The following is an 11,840-nucleotide window of genomic DNA, read 5'->3' on the forward strand; positions in this document are numbered from 1 at the left end:
ACCGAGAGGATTGAGAGAGATGGTTAAGATCCGAGGGCATGGGCTGGCCTAATCTAACGGCGCGCGGGCGGCTGGCCGAAATTTGGGCTGGCGCACTGGCGTCTACTACTCGCCTTATTAGTAGGTAATAAAAATAGATATAGATTTTCCACATAGATTTTTGTTTTAAAAAGCAAAACAACATAACATAATGTATTCAAATTGTGCATGGGGTATACATCCAAGCAGGGGAACAATGTTTGGTTCTATTTAGGAACCTTGCTTATTTCAAATTTAGTTAGATGCGACAAACAGGCACTGACACACACTCATCCAAACAAAGGTCATCCTTTCTTCACAGAGGGTCACCGGAAAGCCACTTGGCGAACATCACGAGGCACTCCTTGGGCTTGTACTCTGGAGCAGTATGCCCAGCACCCTACATGGTAGGTAGTCTACAGATATTACCTCCAAAGACTAGGACAGTAGAGTTTATATATCCTGATTTAGTTATGTAATGGAAAAGATAAGAATAAGGTTCCGAAGCACTTACCTTCACAGTTGCATACGTTAGGTTAGTGGAGTAACTTCTTGTGAATCTGGACAAGAAATTATTTGAATCAGTGTAAGACTTGGGCAACCCTAACCTGCCAACGTTCATTGGGTGAAGGCATTTTGTTCTTAAATTAATTGGTTCAAGACATGGACTAGGCCTACGTGAAAATAGGATATGCACAGGTAATTAAGCTCCAAATTATTGTTATAACACTTGGAAACATATTTTAAGAAATTTTCTGAACATTGAAATATTGTTTTCTCCATACGTTGGAGGAAAAAAATACATTCGACTGGAATAGACCCCCAGTGAAAGAAGTTTCAGTAGGCACAGGACAACTTACCCTGCAACCTGGCCATCAACATACCATGGTCTCCAGTCATCTGTGATAGGCAGGTTAAGAGATCTTATCCATGCTTGAGTGCCAACGAAGGAAAACTCCTTATCATGGTCGCCACTGCATTCAACATCAATTACATATCAGAATCAGAATTTCAGATGAGATTGCAATTTTAGATTAATTTTCTTCTGTGGGTTGGTTACTTGTATATCAGCGCTGGATATCCTTCTCTACGTAGCCTCGAATGAATCTCTACTGTACTTGTGATATCTCTAGTGTACGGTATGTCGCTAACACATCTTTTCCATTCCGCCTTAGTTCCCTGCAGTGTGAGTGTGTGACAACGTTCAGGCACAACTACACCGGAAAAAAAGATTCAGTACAGTACAGCTCTAGAGTGGTACCTGGCGAATGCCAAGACTCTCCCTTACGCCTTCATCATTTGCCCATACATAAGATAGCTGGTAGGTATCGCTCTGAGACCAAATTAACCAACATTAGTTGTGTGAGCAAGAGTGGATACAGTGTAAAGTTAATGGGAATTGGATGCACTCAACTCTACACTTGAAGGGAAACAGGAGATCATCACCAACCAAGTACTCCACCCTGAGCCCACTTGTTTCATTGCTTGCTGTTGCCTGCTGAATCCCGGGGCTCCATATCAACTCGCATGAGGGCTCCAGGATGTGGGACAAGTTGATATCTTTTGTGCACTATTTGTCCATTGTTAGTAGAAACTAGTAAACACAACTCCTCGTGTTCCAAACATGGTAGCTTCAACGATAGATGTTTTATCTTCTATCTTTACTGATTGACAGGAGAAGATAATATCTCGTGTTCTAGGGGAAACTTACATTGTCAATAGCTTGAATGGACTCGGCACATAACGCATTGGGTGGATCACTGTAGTTTCCTCCACAACTCTCCTTGGCAAACTGTGGATAAAATTTCTTTGCATTCTGAGTACACGACACAACTCATGAAAACTTCAATTGTATATACGGTCATCTGCTTAGTACTGTAATACCATAGTAATTCTACTGCTACTACTGTTAGTACTTATGTGGGAGGATGGATCACCTCATAAAGTTCATCCGACAGCATTCCCATGCCATGAAAAAATTGGATTGTACCAGCTCTGTCAAACCTGTCGTCAGTCACTGGATTCCCAGCAAAGTACCCCTGTAATATTCTTGTTAAGCGATGCAAAGATGAATTTGATGAACAGTAGGCCTAAGCGTGTGGTAGGCCGGTTTCAGGCAAGGCTAACATTTTGCCCTAGTTGCATTTGGGCTGATTCAGGGTAGACAAACTAGAGTAGGTGGGTTTGACCTATTTGTGCATGTTCGAGCTATGATACATGTAATCTTTTTTGGCCTTTAGTCTCAATCTCAATTGCTAACTAGGCTTAAATGTTCAACCTATCCCATACCTTAGATCCAGATAATACAAAATATTCATCGGAAGGACACTACTATCAAAACTTGCTAAATACACCGAGTTCATAGTGCAATATATATTTTTTACATTACACAGGTCCTCTAACTGCGGTTGTGTTGAAATTTTTCGCGATTCCAGAGTCTTGTCTATTTACCTATTTTTAACAATAAAAGACCTTTGTCCTGGATTTATTTCTGGATTTCTGGCGACATGCTTTCAGTGGGAGGAGACGTTCCCGTCGACTACGAGGCATCTACGGTGACTTCGTAAAATCTCAAGATGATATGCCGGCTCAGTCTTTCGGAGGTGCTCATAAGGGCAGGGTGTGCATGTGTGCATTCATAGGGGTGAGTGTATGCGCATTCATAAGACCTTTGGAATTATTTTCTTCCACTGTTCGTATTTTTCCTGTCACGTACGGAACCTCTTATAGATGGTGCTTGCAGCCGCTGGCAGATCCTATAACATAAGGCAAGGAGATGTGAGATTCATATGAAGGAACCCCCGCCTAACCTACCCCCACTCCCGTGCGTCGCCGCAGCTTGGCGGCGGCGGCCTTCTGCTCACGCGCCAGCGACTAGCTCAAGATCGATGCGGTGGATCCAATCTCGATCTCGACAGTGATGGCGGCGGACAACGACGGCTGGGGTGTGGCGGCGGGGCTATAGCCGCAGCGGCAGGTGGCGGCGGCGGCCATGCTGCAGCCGCTCAACCTCCGGTTCAGCTTCTGATCACGATGGTGCTCCTGGTCTTGTTCTACATCACGCGGGCGCACGGGGCGGCGACCCTAGGCTTGGCAGTGGTGGTCATCTCCTCCGTCGGAGGTGGTAGGACTGAGGCTAGGTGGTCAGATCTCAAGATCCGTCATCTAGTCCCAGCTCGAGTTGGGGAGACATAGTTGTGGGTGAAAACGAGCCAACGGCAGGTGATGACGGTGCTCTGTGCCGTTACCTTGATGAAGCATCATTGTATAACTACTATCGACCCACTCGTGCTACTCCGGAGGAAAGCCTAGGATCTAGTCTTCCAGATCGGACGATGACAACACTGCAGTGTCGTTTCTCTCTTGGAAGCATCGTTTGTGGAGCAGTGCTGGAAGACAAAGGCAGGAGGTGGAGCGGCTTTGTCTTGCATGGAGCTTTGGTACGTGGTGGCATGGTGCTGTCGTGTATCAGCGGCGACCGGAACGTGCTCAATAGTTTGCATGCAGGGAGATGGTGCCGTTGGACGTCGTCTTGGCATCGACGGATGTCCGGACTGGCAAGGATGATGCGGCTCTTTTTGCTAAAGATGGGTCAACGGTTCGATGATGATAACAGCTTCTAAAATGTGTGCATGTGGTGTACGCTTTAGGTTTGTTGCACCAGTTGTAGGTTCCGATATGTTATGTGGATGGATCGGCAACGACACTGGATTTAGATGTGGGAAATGAGAGCACTCAACATTATCGAGTTTGTTGGTGTGAGTGGTGGTTTCGGCTGGCTTCATGATGTTCTTGACAGACCTTTACTGAATAATTAATAAAGATGACTACATGCATCCATTGATCCAGAGGCTGGGGATTTTAACCTCCTTTTCCAAAAAAAATAAGGTAAGGAAATGTGGCCACACAGAACTAGTCAAAAATCAGCTAGGACTCATGCTCCAGTTCAGTCACCGAGTGGGCCTAGAAAGTTTAGATAGACTATTCGAAAAGGGATTAATTCTTTAGGCGTCCGCAAGCAAAGACTGTGTTCCTCTACAAACAAAAGGAATAAAATGTAAATCAAACTGCTTCATGATTCTAGGGTCACAAGGAGAAACAAGTTTTTTTTAAACTATGGTTCAATGATACTCAGATGTATATTGTATAAAACAAGAGTACACAAAAAAGAAGTGATGCATGGGCTAGTCCATGTTATTATGTAGATTCATAAGGAAAGCTTATACATTTTACTTAATATAAATGGACTTCAATAAACCTTGAGGTTAAGAAGTGATTCTTCCCCAGATTCCTTGTCTGAAATTTGTAAACATGTATGTGCATGTGTTAGTGAACAGGTGATACACATGTACAAGAAGTAATCATCAATGAGTTTGTCGTGAACAAGTAAAGTAAATCGACCGAAAAATATTAAAAGAAAGTGGAAGTGATACGGCACTCGAACAATAGAATATGAGGGGCAACATCAATAGATATATAAGAAAATAGTGAGATGTATTGTGTACGGCAAAATCAGTTTATTATTGGTACAATTTGGTCCAACAAAAGACTCAAAGCCCACTAAGAAGAAGTAAAACCTGAAATATCCATCCGCAAAAAACCCTGAAATATTGATTAGTAGTGTCATGCTACAAATGTCTTTCCATTGTGCAACTCATTTCTACAATATTTATGTATGTACCAAATAGCTGGTTTGGATTTAGTTACTACATATCATTTTGTATAAAGCGAAGTCTTAGACTTAACTCAAGTAAGCGAAGTCTTGTATGACTAGATTTATTACTCAACTATTGTACTATTAGGTTTAAATTTTATGTGTTCACTTTTTAAGATTGAATGGGGAACTGTACTCCAGAGCAGCAGTCCATCATCTCAAGATAAGTATAAAGAGTCTTACTTGATATGTGGATTTCCAGGGCAAGAGTGGGTACGATCATACCACAATATGATTCACCACCAATATAAAGTGGGTTTGAGAGGAACTGGGGGTGCTCATGCAACCACTGCATATAGAAGGATAAATTAGAATATATGTGAAAGCATATATAGAGATTGAATATTGATCTCTTTTTCTCATAGCATATAATTAAAATTCAACTCTAATTAGTTTTGGTTAGATCATAGGGCGCGGCCCAGATGAATGAAGTATTACACTAATCTCAGGTTCTCTTTCTTTTGACTGAGAAAAATGATAATCAATCCTGCCACACAATTAATTAATAACTTATTTGCAAGGCAAAAATTTAATAAAAAAAGGAATTTGACATTAAAAATTTGGTTCCCACGTTACAAAGAAGCTCAATTGGGCATAACAGGGGAAGGAAATATGCAGCTGAATGAATTTGTTGGGCTCATACGATGACTGTAAATTTGAAGAACGTTAACTCCCGTGACTAAGTTATCCTCTGATAGATCAATGCTTGAAGTTAGCATATTTTATCCATGCTTGTGGCAATGAGACTCCCGTGTTGCTCCCGTGACGGCCCAGGAAGAAACCCTAGTCACAGCCGCCACCTCCCCCTCCCCTCCTGCCATCTCCCCCTCCCTCATCCTTCTCCGCTCTCTCTCTCTCTCTGTGTGTGTGTGTGTGTGTGTGCGCGCGCGCTTAATTTTGTAGCTGTTGTGTTATATCCGGTACTGCTTTCTCCAAAAACTGAAAATATGTTCATACTGGCCTTTGCCGGCTTAAGTTGCCTCCAAGTTTTTCCCATAAAGGTACATATCTAATACGGTAATAGCTCCCGAGAATCATTAAACATCTCATCTGTTGATCATTAGGGCTCAAAATAGTTGAAGATATTCGGCCCATTAAGCATAGGTTTTTTCAAAGAACCATCAAGTATAATTTGGAGTGTGATGTGTGAACATATTAGTTTTCTGGTTGAAATTTACAAACATGTTAGAATCTAAAGAGAACTTATGAGTTACAAGTGTAGTTAGGTGTGATGTCTAACAAAGTTACAAGTGTAGTTAGGTATATGATGCCTAACAAAGTTACAAGTGTAGTTAGGTATGATGCCAAACAAAGAAAAAGCTCAAGTAGCTTTTTCACAAACCATAATGTACCGTGTGAAAAGCAGAAGGGTCATAACCTTTTTGAGGAAAACGACTAGCATTTTAACCGCCTTGCTATCACTAGATTTAAACCCTTCTTCCGACGTGGCGTATGAGAACCCAGAGCCAATAGGACTATCAATAAAGATTATATTGCTGACCTGCAAAATCATGTAACACGTCAGCCAAAGATGAGTTTTCTTACAGGATGCGAATATTTTGGCACATTCTTCGCGAGAATGAATTTTTAGGACCCGGGTGTCTGGACTCACTTCTATCACCACCGTCCGTGCATAACAAGTCTAGGAGCATTACCAGGCCTACATGAACAGTGACAGTGAAAACAATCTCTCTCCTCCCAACATTCACCCTTGCTCTCTTCCTCGGAAAACAATTCTCTTCTGGCATTTATCTCGGTCACACACGTCTCACAAAAAGAAAGCACTCCTTATCTTTCTCCCGAACTCCTGTCGCTCTCTCATGGAAAAAAGTTATTTTCTCTCTCTTCTCTCTCACAGCTTCTCTCTCCTCTCTCTCATTCCATTCCTCTCTCTCACACGGGCTGACAGAAAGAAAGACTCTCTCTCTCCTCACCTTCTCTCTCTCACCATTCAAAAGAAGAACAGAGAAAAATGTAGAATAGAGGAGATTGACATAACGGGATGAGTGAAAGAGTTGACGAAACAAGTCGCCTTTGCCATAGTAGCTTGTGGAGACAAGCTGGTCGGGAACAGTGGCCATGAACCTAGTGTACTAATGTCTGACTTATGCTGTGAATGAGCTGGTGATCTCAGCGGGAATCTGTTGGGGTTTAACCATTGCTAGCCCTAGCTCTCTCACACGTTTCGCTCTCTCTCTCTCTGGCTCAAACCGAGGAAGGAGAAGAAGGAAGAAGAATATAGCACGGTGGACACTGGTGTTTCCCGCGCTCGAACGTCCGCCGCACCAACGGCAAATTTTCTTCCCAGAGCTCGAACTCTGTCTCCACAACAATTACAACGATCATCACGGGGCTTTTATACATGGGCCGGCACTGGGGCATTGATCTTCCCGCTCTGCCCACGCCCACCACGCGCACGTACACACACGGGTCGCGGCGAGTCCACAACTATCTCGACGCTCAACCCGGGATCCACTAACTGCCTAGACCTACTTCCACGCGATGAGTGCACGCACACACGCACACCTCACCATGGGCTCGACACGGCTGTTAGAGATAATCTTGACATGGAAGATTCGAGCGTGTGGCCGGGCGCGTGGTGCTACCGAGCAGTGGCGAAGCTGCCGGACCGTAGGCTGGTTGTTAGCTGCATGTGTGTGTGCTAGCCGAGTTGTGCGTTAGTGGACTTAATTAGTGCGTGCATGTAGTTAGCTGGTTAGTGGCCGGGTCATGTGCAAGTAGCCGGTGTGGTCCATGCGTGCGTGAGTTAGTGGTGTGTGTGATCACTGGACTGTGTGCGTGGGTGTGCTATATAAAGTTTACCGAAAATCCTAGACTTACGGACAATAAGTCACGGCGGAAGCTTACGGGATTATGTGTCCCCCTCCTAATCTCCCACCACCTCCTGATTTTAAGTGTGGGGCCATCTGCTTTCCAGTCAACGGTTCCCATGTCAGCCTGTAGGTTCTTGTCCGCGAGTTTGAGTCCGTAACTGTAGCAAAGCTCTAAAGTTTACCCAGCTGTGATGCCAGAAGTGAGGTGCTTGAGGAGAGATGTAGTCTCCAGGTGCGTGTGTGCGCGGAGAGATGAGGTGGATGCAGTCTCTATCGGGATGGACTCGCGTAGGAAGAAGTTGTCTGGCGTCATGGTGGCGTTGATGGCAGAGAGGCCTGGCAAGGTTGGTGCATCAATTCTTCTCTGAGAATTGACCGATGGAAGATGAAGGTGACTGCCCTTGCAGCATGCGGTGCTCACTGAGAGTGTGCCAGACCGGTGTGGGACCCAATCCAGGTAGTGGCTTGGATGGGACACCCGGCTATAGATGTTAGTTTGGTGCAATGTCTGTTTGGTATTTGGCCCGGACATTCGGCACACCTTTATTAAAAGGATAGGAGTAGTAACAGCGTTGCCAAGATGGTGACTTCAGACTTATTGATGTATCACTTTGTATGATCTTTGTGAATAATTAATAATATGGTTGCATGCATCGTCCAGATACAGAGGCCGGGGTACATCCTCCTTTTCTAAAAAAAAGTCTCTGTCAGGACCGTGGTATGCGCCTGGCCGGCAGGAGAACTCCTCTGAGTAGTACTATGTGTGTACTTCCATGTATGTGTTCGAGGCGTTCATGCACCGCGGCATTCGCCGCAGGGAAAATTATGGTGTCTCCTTCGTCTGACTCTGTCCGGTGTTTGTGTCGCCACGAGGACGCTCGGGGTTCGTCGCCGAGAAGGGTTAGTCTGCCCCAACAATGGCCACGGACCGACACCCGACATGCCCAGCGCGTGCGCACACACGCACTGGACATGCTCGTCGTGGCTTATTCCTAATAGTCACTCCCCAAGCCATGACTATAGGAGGGCCAGGACCTCGACGTCGATGTCGGCGAGGAGGGCCTTCTCCACCTCATCCGCCTTCTTCAGCTTCGTGTAGTCCCACCGGAAGTGTCCGTGTTGGCCGCAGTTGTAGCACCAGCTGCGCTACTTTCCTCCGCCGCCCGACGTTGTGCTGCTGATGTCGTCGTCGTTGTGGTCAAAGCCGCCGCCATGCTGACGGTTCCGTGCCACCCACTGAGCCGCCATGATCATCAGCTACTCATCAACCCCGCTCGCCGCCAGCCTGTGCGCCCCGACACATCCTCTTCTCGAACGCCTTCAGGCGGCTCAAAGCCTCCTCGAACGACATCTTCTCCACCTCGCATAATTGTTCCATCCCAGCGACGACGGAGTACAAGAAGTCGGGGACCAACTCCAGCAACTTCTTCACCATCGTCAGGTCATCCAGAGTCGACCCTAGCACTGTGTAGTGTGCCGCCATGTAGCCAATCTTCCCGACAAACACGTCCAGAGTCTCCCCATCCGTCATGTGCAGCCACTCAAACTTGCCGCGAAAGGTGGACATCCACGCCGCCCTAACCCGCTCGGCTTTGACAAAGCGAGTCTTGAGGCTGGTCCACACCTGCGCCACCGTCTTCTTCATCGAGACCTGCATCAGGATATCCTCAGAGAACGCGCCGAACAGCATCGCACTAGCCGCCTTGTTCTTCTTGTCGTCGACCGCCACTTCGCTGGCTGGCGACACTGCCAACGACAGACTCTGGGCATCGAGAATAGCCTCTGCGTTGATTGCCCACACCGTGTAATTGTTTGGCGTGAGCATCGGCATCGAGAAGGACATTGTGCCCCCACCGCTACCATGCGGGACAATCGCCATAACCACCGGCAGAATCCTCCAGAAGCTCTGATGCCAATTCTTGGGGTTTAACCCTTGCTATCCCTAGCTCTTTCACATGTGTCGCTCTCTCTCTGCCTCAAACCAAGAAAGGAGAAGAAGGAAGAAGAAAAGGGCATAGTGGACATAGGTGTTTCCGGCGCTCGAAGGCCTTCCGCACGAACAACAAATTTTCTTCCTAGAGCCCGAACTCTGTCACCACAGCAATTACAATGATCATCACGGGGCATTTATATCAATCTGGGCCGGCGTTGGGGCATGATCCCCACGCCTCCTACCCAGCCAGGCGCCCGATCCGCCCGCTCTGGCCGCACCCACCACGTGCATGCACAAGCACGGGTCGCGGCGAGCCCGCAACGATCTCCACGGTCACCCCGGAGTCCACTAGCTACCTAGACGTACTTACACACGATGAGTGCATGCACACACGCATACCCTGCCACGGGCTCGCCACGGCCACGGACCGGCACCCGGTCCAGCGCGCGCACACACGCACTGCACATGCCCTAACAGTACCGACAATCTAATAAGGGGGTGCCGGGAGTCCCTGGAGCTACCAGACCTTTTTGTATTCTTCATTTCTTTTACAAATATTATGATTCAAGGGAAAGATTGGCTCAACACCTTGGTCCATGTCTCCGGTCGGTACAGCAAAGTAGGGAGTCCACCTCTGTACCCTTGGACGTCAAACCGGAAGGGCCCTGTACGTACATGTATGGACAATTAATTGGTTATCAACGAGTTGTCTTGCAAATTGCACGCTTCAACATCTTATCATTAATATTTCACAACAAACTATAAAACATGTGTTTCTTTTTTTGAAATGTCAGGAAAGCTAGGCATATACTACTCCTTTGTAACTTAATATATGACAGTTTTCCTCAGTGTCATAGTGTGAAATAGCGTCTTATATTAAGTTACAGAGGAGGTATTAAATAGTCGAGCTTGATTAAATATCATTGTGATATCCCTTGTTCTTTCAACTGGTATAATAATCAAACCTGATGATTTTATTAGTACTACCTTCGTTTTGGTGTATAAGTCATTCATGTCGTTCTAGGTCGACAATTTAACTATCTAAATATGTATTATATGTGACAAAAAATATATATTTAGAAACTACATCCGTGTAAAAATCTAGTGATATACTTTTCATAACATATAACACATATTTTATTCCTCAAATCAATGACCTAGAACTACGCGAATGATTTATCCACCGAGACGGAGGGAGTAGCTCTTTTACCATGCGTGGAAGTGTTGCATATGTGAGAATTGCGAGACCTGTCAGAAGGTAGCTGGACTTTTTTCTTATGGAATAGTAGCTGGTGAATTACCCATCTCGTAGAGAATGCCCGAGAGGCTGGAGCAGCCGGGTCCACCCTGCATCCACAGCACCAGCGGGTCTCTGGTGGGGTCCTTCTCCGACTCGACGAAGTAGTAGAAAAGGTGCACGCCATTGCTTTCGTCCACCTCCACATACCTGCAGGCACCGCTTGTTAGATTTAGATTTACATAAAATGAACACCGGCCTCACTTGAAGAAAACCCGACAAAGAGCATACGTGTTGCAAGCATATATATACGTGGTTGCCCAAGGGAAAAAAGATGGATCATGCGGTACCCGGTTTCCAGGGAGAATGGGAGGGGCCCGTCGAAGCCAGGCAGGTGCGTGATGGCAACCGGCGACGAGTCCACCGGAGAGAGAAGAAGGCAGCAGAGCCACAGGAGTAGGAGCGACCACCAGAATCTGGCCATGGTTGCGATGGTGCTCATGTCGAAGCTTCTTGCCATGGTTGCGATGCTGCTCCAGGTACCAGGGGCTTGGGGCTGCGGCCTGCAGCGTCCCTGGGAGGCGAGGCGAGAAAGAGAGAGCTAGCCCGGCCCAGGCGCTGCGCACCAAGGTGAGGAAGAGAGATGAGTGTATAAGGAGAAATATGGGAGGCCGGGTCAATCAAGCAACAGGGGCCAAGTAAAACTGTCGGTGATGAGAAAGACAAGTTAATGAGCGCAATGCGGACAACGCTACACCTATGTAAATCTACGTGCCTTATCAACAGGCTTAGGTGGAAACGTTTGATTGGAAAAGAAAAAGAAGATGGCCCCATGCATTGAAAATCAGGGGGACTGATTGGTTTTGGATGGACGGTTTACGTAGCTTTTCGTATACAGTTCATAGGTGTAGCATTTTTGGCGCAATGCACTCTACCATTTGGTGTCACGAATCGTTTTCCCTCCCATTTCTTGAACGTGGGTCTATACTCTTTAGTGTAACCGTTGGCAGCTGGAGCAATGCATGGTTGGCGTGGGCCAGAAATGAAACCAGGAATTTGTTTATACATGGCCGCTGCCGACTTCGCCACCCACCGGCGACCGAC

General features: G+C 46.4%; 1 protein-coding gene across 1 annotated transcript; it reads right to left on the bottom strand.

The window, feature by feature from the left end:
• Positions 1 to 164: 164 nt before the first annotated feature.
• Positions 165 to 11,398, bottom strand: LOC123150508 (serine carboxypeptidase-like 7). Its single transcript, XM_044570348.1, has 14 exons — positions 11,087 to 11,398; positions 10,801 to 10,946; positions 10,088 to 10,164; positions 6,111 to 6,233; positions 4,916 to 5,021; positions 4,277 to 4,314; positions 1,956 to 2,057; positions 1,730 to 1,810; positions 1,433 to 1,588; positions 1,280 to 1,351; positions 1,079 to 1,197; positions 879 to 992; positions 533 to 578; positions 165 to 418 (listed from the first exon to the last, which is right to left on the bottom strand). Exons 1-14 carry the CDS (start codon positions 11,254 to 11,256, stop codon positions 335 to 337), a joined length of 1,434 nt encoding a protein of 477 aa, XP_044426283.1. The 5' UTR covers positions 11,257 to 11,398; the 3' UTR covers positions 165 to 334.
• Positions 11,399 to 11,840: the final 442 nt, after the last annotated feature.

This window comes from Triticum aestivum, chromosome 7A (genome assembly GCF_018294505.1).
Source record: "Triticum aestivum cultivar Chinese Spring chromosome 7A, IWGSC CS RefSeq v2.1, whole genome shotgun sequence".
In the NCBI taxonomy this organism is placed as follows: domain Eukaryota; kingdom Viridiplantae; phylum Streptophyta; class Magnoliopsida; order Poales; family Poaceae; genus Triticum; species Triticum aestivum.